Source organism: Anguilla rostrata, chromosome 6 (genome assembly GCF_018555375.3).
Source record: "Anguilla rostrata isolate EN2019 chromosome 6, ASM1855537v3, whole genome shotgun sequence".
Taxonomy (NCBI): Eukaryota; Metazoa; Chordata; class Actinopteri; order Anguilliformes; family Anguillidae; genus Anguilla; species Anguilla rostrata.
In genome coordinates, this window is record NC_057938.1 from 36,841,792 (window position 1) to 36,867,195 (window position 25,404).

Below are 25,404 nucleotides of genomic sequence, written 5' to 3' on the forward strand. Positions count from 1 at the left end.
TCAAATCAACACATCATCACTTTATTCATAATTTCCCAAGACACAACAGAGAGGACTGGAGTGGATTGTTCTGAATGCAGGGTTAGAAAAACAAAAAAACAAGAACAAAGAAATCCCCCCGTTTAGCTCAATGCTGCTATTAAGACATGAACTGGGGGGGGGGCAGGGAAACACTGCATTTGACCACTGCAGACACCTTCGGCTCAGTTACCAACCTGGGCGCACTGGGATTTAGAGTGCAGACTCTGCGCCATCACAGAGAATGTCACTGCAGATACAACAGACCAGCCAGATACTTTGCCCCATATTCTTAACACTGAAAGTTCTGTCTTTACTACTGAAGCTCAAAAATATTGTCATTATTATATATGCTCTAATAAATACTCATATAACATCTCTTCATGAATACTCATAACCTGTAATATAAGACATCCCAAGTTTAAACAATGTGAGTCACAATTATGAGTGTAATAGAGAAGCAAAGGCTGTGTTTCCAGTTTTCACAGCTTCAAGTGGTGGTTTTGCAGTCTGATCAACAGGACCAAGCTGACAACCAATCGGCCAAAACTGGACACCCCCAAACTCTACAACGCAGCCTCGGCCATATCAGCCGTTTAGCACAAACACGAGGCCCCGTCCGACATGCTGGGTGCAGAAGAGATTGAAAGCGGAGAGAATTAGAGCGGTACAGGAACGTTAGTCCAGAGCAGACACCAAGCCCACGGACGCCGCGCCGAACGCCCAGTGCTCCCGTCTCCGTCAGCAAACCGCCCCCACGGGGGCCACGGGCAGTTGGAGCTCTGCTTACCAAACAGCCGCCGCAAAAAGCAGAGCTCGCGGGAGCGTTTCTCCCAGCCAGCTTGTACCTGAGCAAACCGGGTTCATTTTCTTTACAGTAGCGGTCAGTCTAAAGTGGCACTCAGTCTTAAACAGTAGCGGTCATCGTATAAAGTGGTAGCCAGTCTTAGCAGTCGTGGTCAAAGTCTAAAGTCGCGGTCAGTCTTCACAGTAGTGTTAAGAGTACAAAGCGGAAGCCTGACTACATTAGCAGTTAGTGTCTAGGTAGTAGCAGCCAGTCATTAATGTAGCAGTCAAAGCCTGGAGTGTCGTCAGTCTTTGCAGTAATGGTGAGCATCTAGATTGGCATTCAGTGACTACAGCAAGTCATCCATAGGAAAAAATACAATTTAACATATATTCTTGGTTAACATCAACTCCTATGGTGCAAACCTCTCTTGTGCAAATAATTTTTAAGCAGGTTGACAATGAATTGAGCAAGTTGACAAGTAAAAGAACCACCTCTTTCCATGAAACAGAAAATAGGGATTAGAAAATGATACAATGTAAAATGATTTAAGTATCAGTGCACTAAGTACAATGACTATCGAGAATATAGTAAAATATATATTTTATACAGAATTAAACGTAATCTTCACAAAAAATACTGTGGACACACCAAATATTTCTGAACACCGTAGTTACACAGGACAGTAGTAGCATCGCTACTGGGAAATACTTCCAATATTATTCATAACTTCAGGGCAAACACTGACACAATAAAGGCACTGGGGGAGCAAACTGAGCCACAGACAGGATGACGGTAAAGCACTGTGGTTAGGGAAGCGAGTTAGCAACCAGCAGGTTTAAGGCTCAAAACCTGGGGGGGTGGGGAAGACCACTGTTCAGAGATGGAAAGTCCCGGGGTCAGAAAGCAAAAGTCCTGCCATGTGTTTCTTCCACCCGTGAGCTGATTAGCCAAGTCTGGGTGATTGGAACAAAATACTAGCGAGGCCTTTTTTACTTTCTGAACCTGGATTTCACACCTCCGCCACTGTTGTACCATTAGGCAATTAGGGTATTTATCCTGAAATGTATCAGTAACCGGTATCCATCTGCATAATTGAATATTATAAAAAGCTATGCATGTTACCTGGAGAAAGGGCATGTGCTATTCAAATAAATGGTAACTGCATTGGGTAACTAAGGGAATTGCACCATATTTGGTGAATGTCTTGGTAATATTCAGTGCTAAATGGGCATCCATAAGGACAGCTTATTTGATGTTCCTCCAAAGCCTAAGATATGATTACTAAACAAACACGGGAACTATATACATAAGAAAAATCTTTGCACTTTTTTCATTTGTATGAAGAATACAAGTATGTACATATATGTACACATAAGTTTTAACACTTAAGAGCACATAGACTTATCAATTTGCAGTTATGATCCCACAACGTTATGACGATTTCACTGCAGTTAACTTGTCTTTCCTTTGTTTAACCTTTTGAGAAGGGCATCTGGTAGCTAGAAATCTATCTAGAAACAAATTATCTGACAGATTAGCACACCCGACTACCCAAAAACGTAACCATGTTTTCAGTCTATTTACACAGAAATGATACACCCTTTTTAAAAACGTGTATAAACATAAAATCCAAAATATGAGGAATATGTTAACTTTTCAGCATGCCAAAATATGTTGCAGGATGTATTTTTGGTAGACACTGTTAAATACATTGTGAAATTTGTGGTGAAACATATCATGCAGTATATCATATGAAATATATTGCGAAAATATATGTATATGAGATTTCACTTACTGCACAAAACCGTGGATATATTTTGACATACACTTAGAATTCCTAATATTTTACATTTCATAACTGAACTCCAAAAGAACATGTGGACCAGCTGAGTGCAACAGTACTACTGCCACTGTTTTGAGGTGTGGGGGGGGGGTATTCGTGTTTCTTCGCACGCTGGTGTCACACCCTTTCTTTGAAAATCAGACCCTTGATTTTGTTCGAATCCGCACCCTACACGGTCTTGAATGCACCGGTAACAAGGTGCGGCTGCTTTGTGTTTGGCTTGGAACGTTAACATATGGCTGCTGAGTTGGCCCCATTATTATGTGTATGATCTTTTCATCGTTTATGGCTGGTTTCCGACAACAGGAAATGTTCCCTCCAGGGGGCCAAATAAGCTGGGCCAGAATGAGGAGAGCTATGGCTGATTATTTCTTCTTGCCAGTAGATGGCAACTGGCAAAACAACAGTTCAATATCAACAGCCCTGCACAGTATATAGACATAATGATTGCTAAATCCCAATTGTAGCTACTACACTACTATTCATAAATGCTCTTCACGTCACTGCCCATGAGTGTCAGAAACGTAAAACTCAGAATGTATGAGGTAAAGCTTTGTAGTACGCATTATGTAATGAACTGGGTATTTTTAGAAAACAAGTTTTGTGCTTTACCATTTTGAAAGATGGCTGCTGGCTTGTTCTTAAAACCGTTATAAGTGCTCTGACACATGAATGCCATTAAAGTGCAAATTCTCAGCTTTTAGCAAAGGGTACATTAATACCTTTTGGTTTCACCGTGTACAAATAACAGCACTTTTTATACATGGCCTCATTATTTCTGAGCAGACGTAATGTTTGTGATAACTGGCTTCACAGGTCTTTCTGATTTGTCAGATGCGTTCAATTGCTTCTTTATTGCAAGTATAAGAGAGCTTTCAGTATCTAGTCTTGATTCAAGGCTTTTGATTGCCTTTGAAGTCTGTTATTGGCATTTGTCAGCATGACGCTGAGAAATATTAAACAAGACCAGGTTTAAAACCTAGTATATGGCTGGACCTAACACACGTGATCCGGCCAACCAACGGTGTGACTTCATAACTCGGCCGACCAATGGTGTAACTTGATCACTCACTCAGTCACTCACTCAGTCAGTCACAGACATTCGCGTTTGTATGGCTGGCCCTGCTGTTGCAAGGCCAGTCAGACATAGGCCAAACCCCAGGCTTACCAAAATCAACTGCTTGTAACATCATTAAGAAGAAAAAGAACACTGGTGAGATCAGTAATTGCAAAGGGCCTGGTAGACTAAGGAAGAATAGTTTATGACTGAATACATATACTAAAGAGATAAGATATACTTTATTGAACCCCGTGGGGTAATTTGTCCTCTGCATTTTGACCCATCCTAGTTACTTAGGAGCAGTGGGCAGTCACAGTGCAGCGCCCGGGGACCAACTCCAGTTCTGAGGCCAGTGCCTTGGTCAAGGGCAACTGCAGGAGTGCACCTAACATGCATGTCTTTGAGTGTGTCTATGGAAGCAATTGAACACACCCAAATATTATGCACCATGTATAAAGTACTGGAATTCATACAAAACTGTATAAAACAAACTTTAACAAAGTCTGAGAATCTGCACTTTAACCACATGCAAATTTTATGATTACAGAGGAGTACAGAGGAAAATCCAAAAAGTCTTTGTCCAAAAGGTTATGGCTTTGTCCCAATGATATACGTATATTGCTGTTTCATGTGGACAATGCCATCCAGCTAACACAGCCCCTGAACTTCATTTCCCAGAACCCCCTAGCATCCCATCTGCTTATGGTGCCTCTTTCCCTCTAGGGCTGAATCCAAATGCCCGAAAGCACTATTACGTGAAGTCTGCAAGAGCACAGCTTGGAGGGTATAAAATGCGCTAATGAGACTGGACGTCAGACCTCACTCATTGTTGTGGATATGACCGGTAATAAATTTTAAATAAAAAATAAATAAATCAATGTCTGAAATATACATTTAGGTTATACGAATTCTGTATCACTTGCATTGGAAAACCTCCCTTGGTTGTCTTCCTGCAATGCTTTAATTATTATCTTTCTTGTTTTTTTGGCATTGCTTCCTTCTTTTCTTTCATGTTGTCACATCCTCATGTGACAATATGAAAGTCAACATGAGTTCCCTCACTGAATTGTAGAACTGGGCAGCCCTAGCCTCTCGGGACTTCACAGGTACGCCACACTTAAAGCCAGCCGGTCTGCAAGTGTGAAGAAGATCAAACATTCGGATTCAGCCTATCATCACTCCCTTCAGGTTTGTTAGTATTTTCAAGACTACCAAATGAATTTAAAAAAAACATGGCCTATGGGGAGAAATGAATGGCGTTTTCTTATATCCTTCAAAATAATGTATGACATGTGGACATTTGTATAAGAAAATGTTTGCTAAGAATGCTTTTCACCCTTTTTCATAGCCTTTTTGGTGCAATTTTAAAAAGCGAATTGGTAACGGCTAAGTGGTTAGTGACCGGTCGCAGAATTACAACACCACACACTACCAGCTGCCATTCACGACCGTAAAGCATTTATTGTTACCCCTTAGTGTAATAAATGGGTAACAATAAATAGTGAAACCCATTAGCTGTGACATTAATAACATTCACACTAGTGTTAGCATGCTGCTAGCAAAACAATTATTTTGGCATTGGAATATAATGGATCCAGTGGCATTGAGGAGAGAAATGTGCGCGGATAACGTTTTAAACGCCAGTTTAAATCACAGACTGTGACAGGGACGGTTATGTGAACCTCCTATTAATTTTTTCCAAAGAGAAATTCTCCTTTGATCCAGAAATTCACATAAGGGTAAAGGTTTTTGCTCTGCATTACTCCAGACTTCCAAGTCCGATGGTTTCCCATGAACTTTTCAGTCCAAAGGAAGTTTGTGCAGGCTGGGAGGTGTTTGCTTCAAATAGAGTGGGACACCATGGGGGAGGGCGGGGCTTAAGACCAAGTCCTCACCATCATTTTCTGTCAACCTTGGGATATCAGTCTTTACACAAGAACCTTCATGAAAAAAAAACATGACCGCAGAACCCTGTTCCTTCAAAGTCTCGCGTGAGAATATCTGTGTAGACTTGAAGAAGGAAAACACAACAAAGACCTTTTTCAATGGGGGAGGGCCATTTGATGTGGGGGAACTCGACCAACTATTGTACAACATGCAAACAATGAGTGACTGTGGCCATGGGGTTGGGACAGGATGGGTGTGTGTTTGTGGGAGAAAGCCCTGGGACTGTAGAGGACAGGCAGTCCGAACAAAACCGCACGCACACACACAACCACACACAACCACACATAAACACATACACGCACATGGACATGCATATGCACACAGACACACACGCACATACACACAGATGCAGGCACAATGTATGCGTGCGCACACACAGCCACACACAAACAAACAAATACACACACACACACACACGCCTGAGAAGCTAGGGGAACCAGGCCCCATTACACAGCATGGAAATGCCTGAAAGAAGGAACACATCCCAAATCTCCTCAGACCTCAACCTATTGCAACGGGAACCGTTAGGGGACAAATTATGACTTCAAATATTTAAAAACATAACAGAAAGAACAGAAGTCAAAACAAAAATGGAAGAGATCAGCAAGGTTTAAATTTGCGAGTTGCTTTTGTTCCAATACCCTACCCCTCCACCCCCACCTATCCACAGGGGCAATCAGGCCCCAAGCTCACTCAGGGGGAGGGGGGGGAGCCAGCAGGGCAAAGGGAGCGCGCTCAGGACAGGTCCAGGTAGCTGAAGAGGAGGGGCACCAGGAAGACGCAGCTGAAGCCCACGGTGCCGTAGACGATGTAGCGGTAGGGCAGCTCCACCTCCATGTGCTGCCGGGCCCGCCTCACGTCTTCGCTGGCCACGCCCACCGCGCGGCACACCAGCGGGATGGTCAGGGCCTTCATGGCTGCCCGCGTGGCCAGCAGCACGGCCACGCCCAGCGCCAGGCGCTGCAGCGAGCGGCTCACCAGGGCGGCGCTCAGGGGCTGCGGGGCGAAGGGCAGCTGGGACAGGGGCGGGTCGGGCGCCAGGCCCAGCAGGTGGTTGAGGTGGGAGGCCAGGGCGGCGCCCGCCCCCGTGCCCAGCGCCTGGGCCGTGTCGCCCCGCGAGGTGCTCCAGGAGTCCAGCCGAAAGGCCAGCAGGCCCAGGGACACGTGCAGGACGACGATGACCAGCGGGGCGTGGCGGGACGTCAGGTAGAAGCTGTCGATGTGTTCCAGCGCCGGCTGGATGACCGCTAGGATCAGGGCGCTGTACAGGAAACCAGCGATGACCTCCTGCAGGAGAGCGGAAGAGAGCGTTACCGCTTGTACATTTACACGCACACACACACACGTGAATACAAACACGCATACATATATACACACACACAGACATATGCATACAAACACGCATACATACATACACACACAAACATGCACACACAAGTGGTCGAACATACACACACACACAGAAGAATAACTTAAAACATAACAATCGAAATACAAAGGCGGTTTGAACCAGCGGGTGGAGCCTCTCATCGTGATCAAAGATTCTGCTTCTTTACAGTCCTGACCACATGAGAACTAAGCATACCCAAAACGAAAAAGGAAAAAAACAGGCGTGCTCATTATCCTGGGGGTATGACCTTTCACCCAGAAATCCCCCAACACCGCACATGGAACTGAAGCGGTCCAGTCCATGCCAGGGCAGTTACAGCGACTCTGTGGTTAGGAGAAGCATCTTTGGACAGAGCTACACACACCACACAATCACAAAGGGCAGACAACACCTGTCTTCGTTAAATGAAGGCTGTAGAGCAAGTAGGATTTTGGCACAGTTTAGGGTGTGGCAGCTCTGGCTATTATTCTGACACTCTGGGGATTTTCAAGACTAGGCTTGATACGGTTTGATACTATCTAGCCTGTAGGTAATCAGGGCACTAATTTAGTCAGGAAAATGGCGAGCATTGTTGGGCTGAATGGCCTGTTCTTGTCATTATGTTATGTTATGTTATTATCTATTATATTACCCAAAATGATAACCCAAAAAATGAAGACTCCAAATTCTGTACACATATTAAAATATTAGACTATTTAAATGCTAAATTATTATTATTAAAAACAATAATCTGTATCAGGAATAAGCTGTAGGCTTAATTTCTACACGGATCACCCAATATGGATGTAAAGCTGACAGGCTGCACCATAACCTCACCTTTATTTGTGCTGGAATACAGAGTCAAAGCAACACTTTTGTTACTGTCCCAATACGTTTGCATTTAACTGTACATGCATATGCAGTATATTCCCTATCTGAGCGTGCGTATGCCTAAAATTGCCATAAAAATTGTATTTTGAACTCGCCATTGCACTGTATAAGAAAGGAAGGTTAACATTCAAAATTCTCTCTCTCTCTCCCTCAGGCAGTGGGCCTCTGCACTCACCCTACACCACTCGACTGTGCACATGCACTTTGACAGCAGACTTTGGACACACACAGACCACACATCCACACACAAATGCATGAGCCTGCTCATAAACCACACAACAAACACCTACAAATACACAAGCACATACCACATACACACATGCATACCACACAGCACATACGCACACACGAGCATATAGGCATCATCTTTTGCACACATACACGCTTGCGCATAAGGACATACACGCACACACATCACACAAATGCGCAAACTCACCACACCGCATACACATGCACACACACTCAGGGCAAATTCCGAAAAACTCATCCTCCTGATAAAGAAAGGTAATCTCAGGGTCAACCAGTGCCATTAGAGCAGAGTTGTCAAACTCCAGTCCCGGACAGCCGCAGTGTCTGCTGGTTATTGGAGTGTTTCAGCACCAATGAAGATGTTGACTGGTTAGAGTTCACACACCTTGCCCTAGAGGACTTAATTGGCTGGCGATTGAAAGGAAATCACAAATACCTGCAGACTCTGGCCTTCCAGGACTGGAGTTCGACACCTCTGCATTAGAGGGAAACTCGCTGATGACTAGAGAGGAAAGGAACTGCAGACAGATTCCTGAGCCACGGACTGGAGAGAGCCAATGACGTTCCCCAAGCAACAGGCCACAAATACATGACCACTGCACATGATTTAAAAATAAATCTATAGTTCAAGTCAGTAATAGATGCACAAAGCAAAGTTGAAATGTAAAGCCTATACCTCCGAAAAGCCCACACAGATGCCGCTGGCATTACAGAAATAACCCATCAGGCTAGAGAGGGGTTGTGCTCACGATGGCTACTCTACACACCAATGCCTTTCAGTCCAGAAATAACTGCCAGTAACCCATTTCAGTTAAGATGGTTTCGAGTGTTAGGGATTGTATCATAAATCTTTAACCATGTAAGGGGAGCTCTTCAACTTCAGACAGTTCCCTGAACAGGATTCACATCGCCTTCTTGCAAACGTGTATTTTATCGGCAGTGTGATGCTAAAAAGCCATAGTGTTGCCAATCCAACAGAAAAAAAAGTGTCTGGAAAATGAGCTACATGTATATTGCTTCAAAAGCATTTTTAAACTTTCAACTGTTCACATAACCACCTAGTATATGAAAGGGCTTTTTTTTAAAAAGAGAACAGGACAGTCTGCAGTCCTGTATTTTTTTGCTTTAGTCAGACAGGCAGAAATCAGAAAGGGTAACAGACAGAGAAAGGAGAACAGCTGACTAATGGTTTTCACTTCAGGCCGAGCTCCAAATGCAGATTAGGAAGAGCTCACCCAAATTTGTTAAACATTACCACTTTGAGCAAAGGGCTAATGTTTTATCTGGTCGCAGCAAGGCTGGGTTTATCTGTTGTAGGTTTCCACAAGTATTGTAAGTTCTGACTTATGACAAAAAATCTGAGTAAAAACCTCCCATAAAAAAAGAAACTGACAATGAGAAAAACCTCTGGTCAGTACATAGAATATCCAAGATGAAACCAAAACATTTGGCTTATTCAAGCACAACCTTTTCATGTGAAGACATTAAGCCTTAATTCTTTGTTTACAGACATGAGGTAAATGTGGGGCCAAGCAGATCAATAAGCCACTAAAATGTTTTATGGATGTGCTAGACCTAGGATGTAAAACAGTCGTATTTAAAATGTTGCGTGTTCACAGAGGTGAAGTATTCAAATAAATGTGAAAAATGTAAATACACTTTCACAGTTAATAATGGAGAAATTATTATATGATGGATGAGGAAGACTCAAAATAAGCTGCAGAGAAGTTCACAAGGATAAGTTTAAATCCCTCTGTAATTCCAAATAATAATTAAGCAGTTGTGTGACATGATTCTAGTTAGGCCTATAGCAGGGCTCGACAGTGTTCCCATTTTAGGAGCATTTGAGCCTGAAAATTGACGCGTGGATAACTGGAAAAATAATTTAGGAGCATATCTACTAATTGGGATGGATTGGTGTACTCCTAAACCTTTCAGCTTAGGAACACGTGCCCACTGGGAAAAAAAAATGCCAGTGTAGGGCTTTGCATAGTAGTCCAATGAATTACAACTACTTCAAATATTTCCACAGTTCCCTTAAACTAGTTTTAAAACCTTTTCCTTATTATTCAGAAACAAATGGTATTTTTGATTGAATTTAATTGAATTGAATTGAATTTAATTTAATATATTTTTAGAAATTGCACTTTTCACAAAGAACATTTAAAAAATGATATTCATCCCAGGTCAGGGATGTGCAAGTATATTATGTGCGTCTCGTAGCGGAAAATACATATAAGCAAGAAATTGGTGTCAGAACCCTGAAATAAAATGTCTGATGGAACGGCTGTGGTGCCTTGAGTTTAAAGTTGTAAAATTACAACACAGAGAAGAAAAGAGGTGAAATTTATGGCTCAGGATGGTGAACCATGGCCAGTGAATTTATTGAACACGTTAGTCTCATCACATGCGGTTTACCACTAAGTCAACAAAGCACAGACAAATAACTCTAAAGCCTGAACAGGCATTTCCAAGGAAGATACCAAACAACTGGTGATGTCAATGGGTCATGGACTTGATGCAGCTATTGCATTTAAAGGCATTGCAACCAAAGATTAGACTTTGTTGCATTGATTTACTTTTAAGTTCATCTGCTAATTTACTTTTGCACAGCTGAACATGGGGGAATTCAACGCAAAAACAGCTGTTTCTGTAAAAATGGTACAACATAAACGCATGTAAATACCACGAAATAAAAGCTGATTGTCTGTACTCTTGTCTCATGTTCATATTTTGACCTCAAATCCAAATGCCTTAAGTATATAAGAAATATAAGATATTTAATTCTACTGTTCCACAACTTTCGGAGAGCACTGTAGTTATTAAACCTTGACAGATGTTGTAACTTTTAGCCAAAACAGAGATGGCTTTGACAGAATCTCATTTATAGAATACATTACCTCCAGAAACAGCACAACTTAGGCTACAAGTCAATTTAAATGTGCCAGACAGTGGAAGGCAGATCAACCTTGCAAAAATAAGACTGTAAGAATAATATACTGTGTGTGCTATTTTCATTGTTACCACTATATGTGATGGTACTGGTGACATTATATGCTGCTGCTATTATATATGACGGGCTGCATTACTACAATATGTTCCTGATATTATATGTAGTGTTCCTTGCTGCTGTTATGGGTTGTTTCTATAATTACATGCAATTCCCTGTGATGAAATCATGTGATGCTAATATATGTGATGTTCCTTGCTGCTATTATATCTTGTCGTTAAGGTTCAACAACGTTGTATTGTGTGTTTTTATTATATGCAGCCATTATGTGATCTGTGCTTTATGCTGCTTGTCATGTCTGAGCTTGTGGGTTGTTATTATATGCTAATGTTATGTTGCTGCAACCTTTTGTTTCTGCTGTCAACCATTGTGTGCTTCTTGTTGCCATAATGTGATGCTGCAGTACTTTATGTGATGTCTTCTCTCACTGTGTCTCTGTAGATCCTGTTCTGATGATGAAGGAGATGCTAACTGCTCGCCTTAGGGTGGAGGTGACATATCTCTCTGGGTGGTATTATGGGCTGGTGGGGAACATGGAGGTCTTTGTCTATATATGGTGTGTAGAGGGTGCTCTATATACAGTGAATGAGGATGGTGCTTTACCACTTGCAGTTTAAGCTCCATGCTTTTCTCTTTTTTTGCTTTTTAAAAATTAATACATTTTTTGAGTATTTAAAGTAAGGTTAAAAATGTATTGTCTTTTGTCTTAATTTTTTATAGTGATTGAACAGAGTAAGGAGTTTGTGTTTAATTCAGTATTTTTAAATCTTGCTCTCTCTCTCCCTCTGTTACTGGCTTTTTCGCCATCTCTGGTACTTTTACAATGCTGTATCTGCAGAAATATTGATCATTGTGCACAATCTCTGTCAAATGAACATAATGAATAAATGAATATTCCCTCTCTGCTGCTTTTTACACTTCACAGCCCACTGGCTGAGGTGCTCCATCATCATGTCAGAGGACTGCAGCCTTGCAGCCCAAGCAGCTCTGGATATTAGAAATATAAAGCCGCGTTTCCACCGAAATTACCCGGAACTTTCAGTCCCAGGAACTACTTTACCAGGAACTAAAAGGTTCCTTCAGCCAATGGTTGTCTGCGTTTCCACCGGGGTCTAAAGTACCGCGAAGATTAGGCAAATTAGCCCACTGACGTATGAAAAAGCAACGTTGTCGTCGGTCCGTCTGTCATATGATTTCTTCCGTAACCCCATACTACCACCGAAGTAGCCTACATTATTTTCTAATAACCGGGACAGCCCGGAGGGGTTTATTCCACTTATACAACGGGTTACCAACAATGACTATATATGGTTACTTTTGTATTTATTGATTTTCATATATCCTCTCAAACACATTCATTATGTTTTTATGCGAACATTCGCTTTCATGTCTTGACATCCGAAGCGACAGAATGCATTCACATTTATATGTATAACTGGCAACAACAGCAGAAAACATGCACACGTTGTAAACAATTTGCTGTTTGATTACTTTCTCGTCGTCAATTCCATATAGGCTAATGGCAAAATGACAAGAATAGAACGAAAACTCGGACTTGCGTGAAAATGTAAATTAGTAGTGTTACAGCCACCGTTTGCTTTCCTTCGAAGTTACTGCTAGCCGAGCAGCGAAGTGTGCCCTCCAGATGCGAACCATGCACCATAAATTAGTCCATAGTCTTCCTGGTCTTTTCGTGGAATTGAAAAATGTCAGTAAAATTACGGCAGTCTGAAAAAGCTAAAGGAAGATTACTAGAATTAACCTGTTAGTTTACGCGGATAAAAAGTGCGGATGGTGATTTCCAGTTTGCTTGTACTGTATCATCAATGTTAATTATGCAGAACTACCGCATACCTCACATAACTGTATCAAACGTTTTGAGTCAATTACAACGGGCTAACAAAGAAAATCCGGAAGAAAATATTCAGCAACCGAATTAATCCGTTTGAATGTTTTGGTAGCCTACGTAATATGCTGTCCCAGCACGAATGCTTAGCATTTTATAAAACGAATACTAAAGCAAGAAAAGAACAGAAGAGCACACGTTATAATTCCAAGACGTTGACAGGCTATAACCAAAACTAGGCTACTGCGCCGCATAACGTACAAGTTTGATTTGAAGTTATTATGAAAATAAATTGGTTTGCCGCTGCATATTTTCAAACATGGCGGGTAATGGCGGAAAATAAATACAACACAAATGCTGCGAGTACTCGACCAATCAGAAATGTTCAGCGCTGCAATCTCCACCCAAAAGGTTCCTGTACTTTCGGAAAGTACTACCCCCCGAGCAGGAACGTTTTGGGGGGTAAAACAAAGCCCCCAGAACTAAATTTAGACCCTAGTTCCTGCGGTGGAAACGCACCGAGTTCCTCAAAAGGTTCCTAGTTCCGGGGTATAGTTCCTGCGGTGGAAACGTGGCTTAAATGTAACCAGCGTGGTTCCTGTGAGCCTGGACCATGACTCAGCTCAATAATTACTCTGAGCTTTGAAGACTTTTGCTTCGACTTTGATTTTCACTTTGATTTTCACTTCAGAGTTGACTTGTGCAACCGTGCCCCAGATCCCAAAAGACAGACTAATGCTAATGTTATTCCAGGTTGTTGTAGCAGGGCCGCCCAACCCAGTTCCTGGAGATCTACCTTCCTCCAGGTTTTCCTTTCAACCCTAATTTGGCACACCTGATTGTAGCCTACTACTTATCAGCTCAACCAGATCTCTAGCTGTTGAATGAGGAGTGCTTTGTTAGGGCTGAAATAAAAACCTAGAGGACGGTAGATCTCCAAGAACAGGGTTGGCAAACCACTGCGTTATAGCAATCCACACTGCCTTATTGACTCGATTAGAGTTTCATTTCTTTTATTTCCCAACACTCAAATAAAATAAACGAGTCAGCCATTTCGGCTGGCTGCAGCTGCTTCCAGCCCCCCTCCCTCACCGGACAGAAAAGGACCAGGGGCACTGAAACACTGTGGCCAAACGCTGGAAGGTTCTACGGCGTGGCAGAGGACAGATCACAGTGGCCAGCAATCCCTCAATTCCTTTAAACACTTTTAATCTGTTTATTGGCTCCCTTATCACTATCTGGCCTCATCGCTCCAAATCAGCGCAGGGTCAAGGTCCCAGAGATAGCGCCGGCTTTGAAACTCGTCAGCACTCCAGAACTCAAGAGCAGCTCTCCTTATACTGATGTGGAAGATAGCTGTCAGGGGTATTAACAAAGTGCGCCGGGAAGCAGTGAAGGCAAACAGGGGGAGCATCTATTTAGGATAACCCTGCCCCAGCCCCAGCTCAGGTGCAATCCAACACATCGGATAACCAGTTTCTCGGAATTACTGCAAGGACAGAGAAACAAAGGAGCAGAAGTGTCTTATTCTGCCGACAGTGCAGATAAGAGAGAGCAAGGGCTCGCTAACAACGCAAGGTGTTCGTTAGCAGAATGTGTTGCGTGCTGAGCCACACACACACGCTCACTCACAGACACATTGAAGCTTGCTCGCTCACAGAAGCACAAACTCTGTCGCACACGCACACACACTTGCTAACTCACTTAAAAGCAGGTCACACACACACAATTACGCGCAAAGGCCGACGCAGCCACATACAAGTAGATTCACTGTGGTACACATAGAGATGCACTCTCACACACAGGCAGTTTCTGAGACGGACTTCATTAGTGCTGCCTGAAAATGAAGTGTCTGTCTTGCAAAGTCACGTGATGGCTTGCTGAGTGGAGCTGGGGAGTTGCGGGTGTGGGCGGGTGGCGGTTGGGGTGGGGGGGGGGCAAACGGAGGTGAGACAGTGTGAAGCTGCTCTCACCATAGCTGTGGAACCGCTTACAGCAGAAGATCCCACCCCGAGACTCAAACCCGTAGCTTTACAGTTATAAACCCAGCTCCGCGACCTCAAGGACGCCCAGACGCACGCCACGCTCGCTGTCTGGCCGTGCGTCAGCGCTGCTCTCTTGCTGACGGGCCGTAAGCAGACAGAAATGACTTTCCAGAGGGCCAGCAGGAAGGCGCACAGGACTCAGACATTGTTTAGCCTATCGCCCTGTGGAGGCGGGACCTAACGTGGGCATCACTACGGCAACCGTCTCGTTGCCAGCCGACACCTGCGTCCACACTGTCATTTCTCAGACGAAGTCATCTAAAGAGCAATTAGCAGCAGCTCTGTACGAAGGGAAAAGAAAACACTCACTGTCAAGTGCAGTGATGTATTATGAAATTAAACACCAGTTACCGGGAACACGGAGACAATGGCAGGAAGGCTGCAGTAAAAATGACATCCTCCGTCTTTGGCTGAGAATTTATATTTTTCGAACGCGTTAAGCCCCGAAAATGTGAATCGAACAGAACTGAGGCGGGGGGGTAGCACGGGCAAAAATGAGGACGGCTTTCATCTGTGTGGTGGATCGGGCGACGGGGTGCCAGAGAGATCATGCCCAGCGGCGGAAAAAGAGGACCGAATATCCGAGGCCGCGGGAGAAAGAGGAGAAGCGCAGCGCTTCCTGTTCCTGTCGGCGCGAATAACAGCGCTCTCACATCCGCTGGGACCTGCTTTGAAGACTCCGGATGGTGCCGCTCTGGTTGCGTAGCGCCTCGTCCATGTTGTAGAGGGGGGCCAGAAATGAAGGGCGCAGCGACAGGATGACCCCTCGCGACCCGGAACAGTATCGACAAGCCTCCCGCCTCGCCTTTGCGTTTTGCTCGCTCCCGGAAGAACACAACAGCGCGGAATCGGCCGAAGCATCGTCCGTCGGGTTAAGGGCAGCCGCTGGCTCGCCTCTCCCAGCTGAGTCAACACCAGAGAGGGTCACGCCACTCAACACAAACCTTTCCCAGGGCTTTCATGTCATGTAATTAAGTAATAATATTAAAATTCAAAACAAAATAGAAAATTTCATGCATGGTGAAAAGGCCGACTGTGAGGTCTGATGTGCTCGAGGGGGGGTTTCTACTCACCAGGACAGAGTGCATGCCCATGTAGACCCGACTCACACACACCAGGATACTCCAGGAGAGTGCCAGGCCTAGACCAAAGACGAAGGGATACTGAGAGAGAGAGAAAGAGAGAGAGAGAGAGAGAGGGGCTGGGATTAGAACACAAGCTGAACACAAACACAAGCTTATCATACAGTCCAGTCACACATACCTACAGATATCAGTGAGATTCACCCATTTAACAAGTTCTTCATAACCTACTATACGCACACATAACATAATGATGAGAAAAGGCCAATCAGCCCAACAATGCTCGCCATTTTCCTGACAAGCAGTCAGTCACAGTGTGTAGCATATTGTGCTCATGCTCATCATTGGTGGAATGGGCTTGGGCTAGCACTGGTGGCATTCTGAAGCACACAGACACACACTGAGTCTCATGAGTGCAGAAAAACAAATGTATGATAAGGGTCACATCCGGCAGGACAACAAACTCACACTCAAAACACAAGAAGTACAAAAAACACACCACACACAGACACAAACACACTTAAGCAGATGCTCACAGAATCGCAGCCACTGAGACAGATGTACAGACAAACACGCACACACACACACGCACAAACACACACACACACAGACACAGACACACACACACACACAAAGAGGAATAGTCAGCCAGGGGCAAGGACACACTCAATAGGCCACCCTAGACTCGGATAAACAGCAGCCAGCATCCAGCTGCTTCTTGTTCAGACTAGCAGGATCCTCAGCACTTAACTGTCAGCTGTTTAATCACTCAACTCACACCACCTACGCACTGAACCGTGACCACAGGTCAGCTCTCTGCCCTCCCGACAGCAGGCCACAGGACTGCAGCAGGCCGGATCAAGACCTTATTGTTCCCCTCATCCTGTGCTGGAATCTGTTTTTCCCACAGCGCGCAGGAACTGCCGCCGTGAGCTATGCATGGAAAACTGTGGTCACTCACTCACAGGCGACCAGAGAGGGACGTTTGGAGGGACACACGCGCAGGTGGTGCTTCGTTTAGTAGGACGCATGCGCAGGTGCATCTCCCAAAATCACCACTTCGAACGGCACAAGATTTTTAAGTACATCTTTATCGCCTAACATTGCTTTAGCTAACCCTAACATGTTAGCGTTTCGCCTACTTTAGTTAACCTACTTAGCGCGTACCACCGATACAGATGTATGGACACACGGAGGACAACAAATAACGTTACAGAGGTGAGGACATGCCATAGCTAGCTAGCTAGCTATATAGTTAGCCAAGTTTTACTCATGACACTTTGTACAGGTGCGCCGTGGGTCTGCACGGTTTCGTGCTTGTTTTTTTATTAAACAATTTTTAAGTCAGATCCTTTTCCCATTTTGTAAGCCTATTTTCTTGTGACCGCTTTTGCTGTTAGTTTAGGAGAGCGCTCCACTATACTGTGCTGCCATTTTCACTGAGCCATGAATGAGAGGAGTACAAATAGAGCGCAGCTGGTGCAAGCTGAAATGCGGTATAATGGTCCATATGCTGCAGCTCAACAAGACCCTGACATCAAAACACTCAGCCGTGATTGGACTTTTTCCTGGCGATGAATTTTCATTGAAGTGGGCTGAATGTGAACTCTAATTTAAAAAGTGGGCCTAATTAAAGATGGAGAAGAGCTGTAATTCTGATTGTGCCTTCCGTTGAACTGAAACTCCTGTCAACCTAGACTACCTATGGTGCTTTCAGTTTCCATACGGATGTCGCATTTGAACGGCCAAAGATACAAGTGTATACCTGCGTGTGCCTGTTTGTGCTGCTGACACTACCGATACACTAGCTAATGCTTCTGAACTTCCAACTTGTACCACACATACCACATTATCATCGCTAGTATGTGTATCTGTCAAAATATATAAAGCTATAGGCTACCCTTTAGAAATTCAGCTCAAGCCCTGCATTATGAATACATTCCTGAAAGCCAAAGCAGAGCAGCAGGAAGTGGCAGGAAGTGTGCAAAGAACAACGTGAGAAAAGCCAACTTTGTGGAGCCAACGTAACCAGACAGCATGTACTGACCATGACTGACTGGGTTAGTTAAACCACCTGGGTTGACCGAGCACCAGCCAGTATTCTGAGGTGGGCCTCACCGTGAAAAAATGCTCATCGGGCTGAAAAACATGCGCCAGGCAAGGCGGACAGCCCAGCGTCTTGGAGATAGGATAGGACGCAAATATTCTTACTACGAGGCTGCTGTTTCTACCCGTCCTTCTAGTTTGTACCACAAAAGAGCTGTGCTATTATTACATTACATTACATTACATTACAGGCATTTAGCAGACGCTCTTATCCAGAGCGACTTACACAACTTTTTTACATAGCATTTTACATTGTATCCATTCATACAGCTGGATATATACTGAAGCAACGCAGGTTAAGTACCTTGCTCAAGGGTACAACGGCAGTGTCCTTACCCGGGAATCGAACCTGTGACCTTTCGGTTACAAGCCGAGTTCCTTACCCACTGTGCTACACTCCGTCCTATTATCAGCTGCAATACCACGTGCCCATATGAGGATAAGGCTAGCCTGGAAATCAAGATTACAACCCAATTCAACCGAGAGGGTATAACATAGGCTTACTGTTATTTATTTCCATCCGTCATCTCACAACCCACATCATTCTCTCCCAAGACTCACAAGACCAATGCTGACCAATGCTGCTCATAAACACTGCAGCCAGTGCAAGAGCTTCATGGGAAGCTCTCACCTTCTCCAAGTCAATGTCAAACACCTCATTATGGCACAGGGGGTATGTATTTTTATTTTTTTTGGACGCCTCAGGTGATTTTTGGCCCCATAAAGCACAGGAGAGAAGGCTGCTAGAAGCGGAGCCGGCTTATCGGTGGCCCCATGGGGTCATCAGCTGGCCTTATCTCCAAGGCGACGGTTGGGAGCAAAAACCCTCACCCCGCTCTTGGGATAAGCCAGTGGGTCTCCCAAATCCAAAGTTCGCACGCTACAACTTGTTTGCGCCGCTGCTGAGATCGTCGATTGGTTTGGTACACACTGTTTTCAGTCACGTCACGTGACACAAATCGATGAGTGATATCACAGTCTGGAAACCACTGACCATCACTAAGTTCATACTTTCTCTGTAATCTGATTTTGGAACCTGCAATTCAGTAGAAATTATAAACCTGTCCCTGCAGTCACTCCTCTTGAAGACAAATAACATAACTGGCCGTGATAAAGTCATGATTAATTACAATAAATGACAGCAAGCATAGGCTAATACTAATTTGGTTCAACCTAACAAATTACTGGTTTAAATGAATGCACTACACAAGATAATTTAATGGGCGAAGGAACTCACAAAGAGAACAAGACAGTTCCATAGTATCGACCAGGTACAAATGAGCTTAACTGATACTAATTGCATGATTAATTGAGGTGAATCCAATAACCAATAAAATGTGAGGGTTCTAATGATTTCTCATCAGGTGTCCTGATGAGGAAGCTGTATCCGCTTGCTTTAAAAAATAAGTAAATAAAAATAATCATGCTGCAGAGAGGTATGGCCTTAGTTACAAATGAGTATCACTGAATGGAATAGCCTATTTTCTGTCAACTGAGCAAAATCATCTGTCATCATGGAAGCTTGTCAAAAAAGAATAAATCGAACAACCTTGCGGCACGTGTTGTTATCTGAAACTTTTTCTCCTTCAGATAAGCATGAAAAGGGCATTAGAGTGCATGAACAGTTTCTCACTTCATAAAAATTCCTTTGGGGAAGGACAACTGTTGTCCTTAAAAGAATCCACGTTAGCCTTGCTTAATACTGAGCATGCGTACCATCAACATGAGGCATAATTACAGTGCATAATAACGTTTTTAACTAACAGAGTATCATTTCTCTATATTGAAAGACTCTGGTACACAAATATGTGAGTCTTAAATGGCTGGGTTGATGTGTCAATTGCTTAGCTTGTCATGAAACCAAATCCAAATATGTAAAATTTCCAGACTATTCACCCTTCTAAGGAAAAAGTAGGCATGTTCTTAATGAGCCAATAAGGTAAAGGAACTAAGCAACCTTCCTAGATAACTAGATTTGTATATTGCAGATCAAAAGACTACCAATGAACACAATTTCCATGATTGATAAACATTCCACCGTAAACATTCTCGAAGATTAAACTTGAAACTGCAAATCCATCAATATTTTACTCACATATTTAAGATCAAATTAGGCTACATCAGCACAACTTGTGGGATCTAAAAAGAATGCTGACTAGATAAAATGAGCCTTTCAGTTGCATTCACGATGGACAATTCACTTCTGTCTGAACTTTCAGAAGGATTGATTTTTATATTAATTAATAATCGAATAGCAATCAAAGTACTGTGCCTTGCAATTAGCCTATGTTGTTACAACATTTTTGTGCCATGTTATAAAACAGTGGGTCTGGTTCCACAAATTCATCTTCTTTCTCATTATCCCTATAACAAAGGGAAAGTCAAACCAAGGAAATGGAAAATTGTATCATATCATTACACACCCCATGTTGGGACAAGACTGTTTGATGCAACAAGAATTGTACTACTTTACATGACAATAGATGTCTTGCCAGCCTTCTAAACCCAGAACTACGGTGAGCCGGTATGAGGAGAAGACTGAGTTCTGATATCTGATAAGTAAACTAAATAGACTAGGTTAGTGCTGGAGAGGGTCGCCTTGGTGGTTATTCTGGCTAACCAAACGCTAACCAAGTGACGGATAAATTCAGTTATGTTTTCTTTAAGACTATTACTTTTGGGGAGGTCCCGAAAATGAATGGGAGTTAACTGGGAGCCTGACAACCAGAAGGAACGGCAGATGCTGTTACAAATGATGCTGCTAGTAATATTCACGATATGAAAATACAAAGGGGTGGCGCCACAAAATAATTTATGTTATATCAAAGTGAAATATCCCTTTAACAAGATAAATTAAGTTATCCTCTCTGTTATTTTTTGGCCTCATCACTTTCTTCTGAAAATATTTGCCGTCTCATAAAAGTATCCTCCAGTGTTTTCTGTGGTCTTGTTTTGGTTAAACTGCGAAAAGTCAGAGTGGTGTTTCTTCAGATGCTCCATTAAACTTGTAGCATTAAGAAGCTCTGCTAATTCCACCCCTTTAAACGCTGACATTGTAAATGCTATATTGCAGATAGCAACTTGTTTCCTAAACAACAGGCTCATTCTTGGTGGCGAATGGATAGCGCTTGTCCACGGGAGTGACGGCAAATTCAGACAACTAGCGTAAATGGAGTGCAGACAGCCAGACAGTGCGGAGGCGAAGCTTTGCCACAGGTGAGAGTAAATATAGCCTACATGAAGTGTTGTAGTGTCAGAGAGGATTGGATTCAGATCGGGTGTGCCCTAGCCGATATCCAATCTTTAAAATATGGTGGTATCGACAGCTATTAGGCCTACCTATTTGTGGATCAGATCTTGACATCGCTCGCAGTAACATGCATCACACAGGACAATATGCTGACTGTCCGGAAGAAAACACTCGGGTACAAGTTCCTCAATTTCTGCCTGTGTGTCAGATAAGCAAAAACTGCACTTATTCATGTAAAACAGCACTTATTCAGTTCATTACTGGTCAGCGTGGCCCCTTCAAAGATTAACCTAAACTGATTGGAGCAACCTCAAATTTATCAATTCCAACTCACAATGTCTTTCAGATATCTGCAAAAACACCCCAGTCATGCTCAAAAATGCATGTGGAAAAAATGCAGAGGCCTGTTTTCTATTTTCGTATGTTCTCAATTCTTTCTTAAGTGCATACAGTTTTGCTCTCTGCCCCCCACTTCCTCTCTCACAGTGGGTACCTCACGACTCCCTACACGGTCCCTTGTTGCTCTTCTTTGTTACCGCCCACACAGTGTTATGCTGGTTGCAGTAATACCGCGAAATGGGCAACCCCTATATTGCTCTCATTTCTTTAATCTCAGTCACAGACCATTCTCTATGTCACTGCAAGTCAGACATTCGAATGAGGGTCCACTTTAGGAGACTCAACTTCCTCCCAACCCTGCCTAGGGCCTCAACATTTTCCTGGGGATTATCACTTCCCTGTTTGATACCTCCTACCCACAGACCACCAAAAATCTGATCTTGCCAGACGTGTTCCCACTGGTAAACTCCCTGACTGCAGTAAATTAAGGGGACATTTTCATTGTAACAGCCCTTTTCTATATGGGCTTATGTGGGGTTTCTGTCAAGCATGGTGGAGCATTGATGCTTGTGTTTCACAGTTTTCTTTTATTTCAATGAATAGATTGGGTTGTTTTTTAAGGTATGAAATGGGTAAATGTTTAACTAATGTTAAAGTCATCAAATCGAATGCATTTGTTAAAGGGGAAGTGAAGCACTCGATAATGTGACTGTGGTCCACCTGCTTTTCAGCTTATATAAGATACAGCCCTGCATTTAAATCTGAAATTGACCATAGTCACTAGAAAAATTAACTAAAGTTTTCTTTTTTAATAGCTACTAGCACAAGGTTGCAGCCATCTTGGAACAAGCTAGGTTGTGACAGCACTCAGTTGGTTGTTCTTGGCAGCTCAATGCATTCCTATTGCTATATGGCTGACTTTTGATGAGCTCAATGATGAATTAAACAAAAAATGCATGGAGGGTCTTTTTGTATTGCCTTGGGAATTCTCAAATAAGCATTACCAAATAAAACTTATTAAATTTCACAAATTTCCTCTGACAAGAATTCTGTGCCGCTAGCTGGCTGCTCAGAAATGGCATCTAGTCCACCTGTGGGACAGGGTGATTGGTCTGCAGTGACCACTTTATTGAGTCGAATTACATGAAGGGGGGGGGGGGGGTCTTGAATAAACTATTTTTCTCTTCAGACCGTCACCCCCGTCCTACAGCCGTGGACTGCAAAAATCGTATTTTATCTAAGGTAAAAGGCAAACAAACCAAAAAAAAACAAACAAGTCACATTACTAAGTGTTTCACTTCCCTTTAAAAATCCCCCCCGCCCCCTCCCCTCACACATCTGACTTACTTCCTGGAGATCATTGTACTTTGCCTGATCCAACTCCCCCACCTCTCCCCTCCACCCTATGCACACTTCCAAGAATCACATTTTTTTCATATCACCACAGAAACTGCTAACCCAAACCTAATGACTATACCTGACCCACTCCTGAGGGGCATTGTCCTTAGTTAGCTACAGACTCCAGCATCTGGTCCAGTTCCTGGTGATCTGGTGATGCCTCATACGCTGTTGTCTATGGTCAGCCTCACTGATAGCAGGCGCAAGCAATATTTGACCCATCCAAATTACACGAGATGCAATCACTTGAAAGATGTCTTTCCTTTCTTGCTACAGTGGAACCTTTTTAATTCAGGCAGCCAGTTACAGCCAGCATAAATTTCAAAGCCCCTGATCCTGGTCCCAAATTCCTTAGCTGGCTTGCTATTGCGTGCATATGATTGCATTCGCATTTTAACCATGTATAATTGATGTGGTCAGCCCAGGGACCACTGTAATAGCAACACGGTTCAAAGTCATCACTGGAAAAGAGAATGTTACCAAGAGCAGGGCCAAATCAAACTGCTTTTTACATAAAGGGGTGACGTCACCGACGCATCAAAACTAACCATAAAAACCGCACAGGACCACTTTTAATCAATACCTCTACGCAAGGAATATACAGAATCCGTTTTAACGCTGCCTGTGCAATAACTCAGTCCTTAAGGACTGACATTTATGATATTATCGGAATTGATTTCCCCTCTGTAGTCATGAAAGTGAATGGAGTTTCCTCTGCAGCAAGTTATCATAAAAACGGCAACATGGTACATAAAATTAAGCATGACTGTTATTCAAATTCCAACTTTCAGCTACTCTTTCTAACATGTATTAGCTACTTAAAACAGTTAATTATCCTTATTATTAGCTGCGACAAAATAAAGTAGGCTATACAAAATCTTCCAACACTGTGCCCTTGTCTGAGCAGAATTATCACTGAACCTGAAATACGTTTTTTTTATCATTATAATAATGCTATCTTCCTATATGTAGATAGCTGTGACATGATAACATACCTGCCAGCGACCGTAAGTCAACAGGAACAGCGAGAATGGGATAGCGGTCCCAGACATGGCGTGCGTAGACGGCATGCTGTACTCCGAGTTGTAGAACACCTCCACTTTAACCACTGGCGGTGAGGCGGGCCTCGTCCAGCGGATGAGGTCTTTTGTTGACTGGCCCAGAAACAAGACCCAAACCCAGACAACAATAAGTTGCCGGCTCACGTAGGCGTCAACGTTCCAGATTAAGAAAGGGAAGAAAACGATGAAGAACATCTCGTTGCCCAGTTCGGTCCCGAAGGTGAACAGGTAGAACAGAAACTTGTTCTCGATGATGAACTCCTGCCCACCGTCGTCTGTCAGAGAGTTTTTGCGCAGGGGTTTTACTATGCTTGGTGCGCTTCCACCCAAGCTTTCGCCCTCCTTACATGGGTCACATAACATCCCGCGCCCATGATCAGGACTGTCTACCGTGCATCTCTCCTGTGCATACCCGCCATCTCTAGCACTAGCGAGGTAATCGTTTACGTTCTGGCCCTCTGTTTCGCCGGCACCAGAGATCTGCGCTGCTGTCCCGTTCAGTAAGCCGTTAATGCAGTCATCATGAGTCGGACTAGATCCTTCTGTGGTGGTTTTTCTTTGGCGGGGACCGTCACTATTGCAACCGTCTTCCGTTCCATTTTCACCTTCATCCGGGCAGTAGTTCGTGCAGGCACCGTTGTGAAATCTTTCCAGCTCCCGTTCTGATGTTTCACTTGATTTCCTAGGAAATGTGCCTCTCACCCCGCAAAACTGCTGAAATTTAGCAACAAGGTGCGGGCCCTGCAATGTTTTGCAGAGCTGGATGAATTCTGTTTTTAAGTCATTTGCCATCGTTACTTCTTAAACTCCCGGTTAATCACAATGTAAAAATGAAAGAAAACTGCGCTTGCTGGCAACTGCAGGGGGACCTATGACTAGCTAGCTAATACAAAATTTCGAAGAGCATGCAAGGGTAAATGAAACAAATCAAAGCACAAATGTATGAAAATCAAGTAAAACCACACCGTCTGGCCCAAAAGCCAATAAGGGGAGGTCGGGCTAAAAGACCGAAGCCAACGATAGAGCATTTGTTTCCGTTATCCTTCGGCTTCAGCAACTCCTGACACTGACAGCCTCTAGGGTTTGGGCAGCGGAAAAGG

General features: G+C 43.6%; 1 protein-coding gene across 1 annotated transcript; it reads right to left on the reverse strand.

The window, feature by feature from the left end:
• Positions 1–25,404, reverse strand: sgpp1a (sphingosine-1-phosphate phosphatase 1a). Its single transcript, XM_064339450.1, has 3 exons — positions 24,239–25,404; positions 16,142–16,231; positions 1–6,945 (listed from the first exon to the last, which is right to left on the reverse strand). Exons 1-3 carry the CDS (start codon positions 25,094–25,096, stop codon positions 6,394–6,396), a joined length of 1,500 nt encoding a protein of 499 aa, XP_064195520.1. The 5' UTR covers positions 25,097–25,404; the 3' UTR covers positions 1–6,393.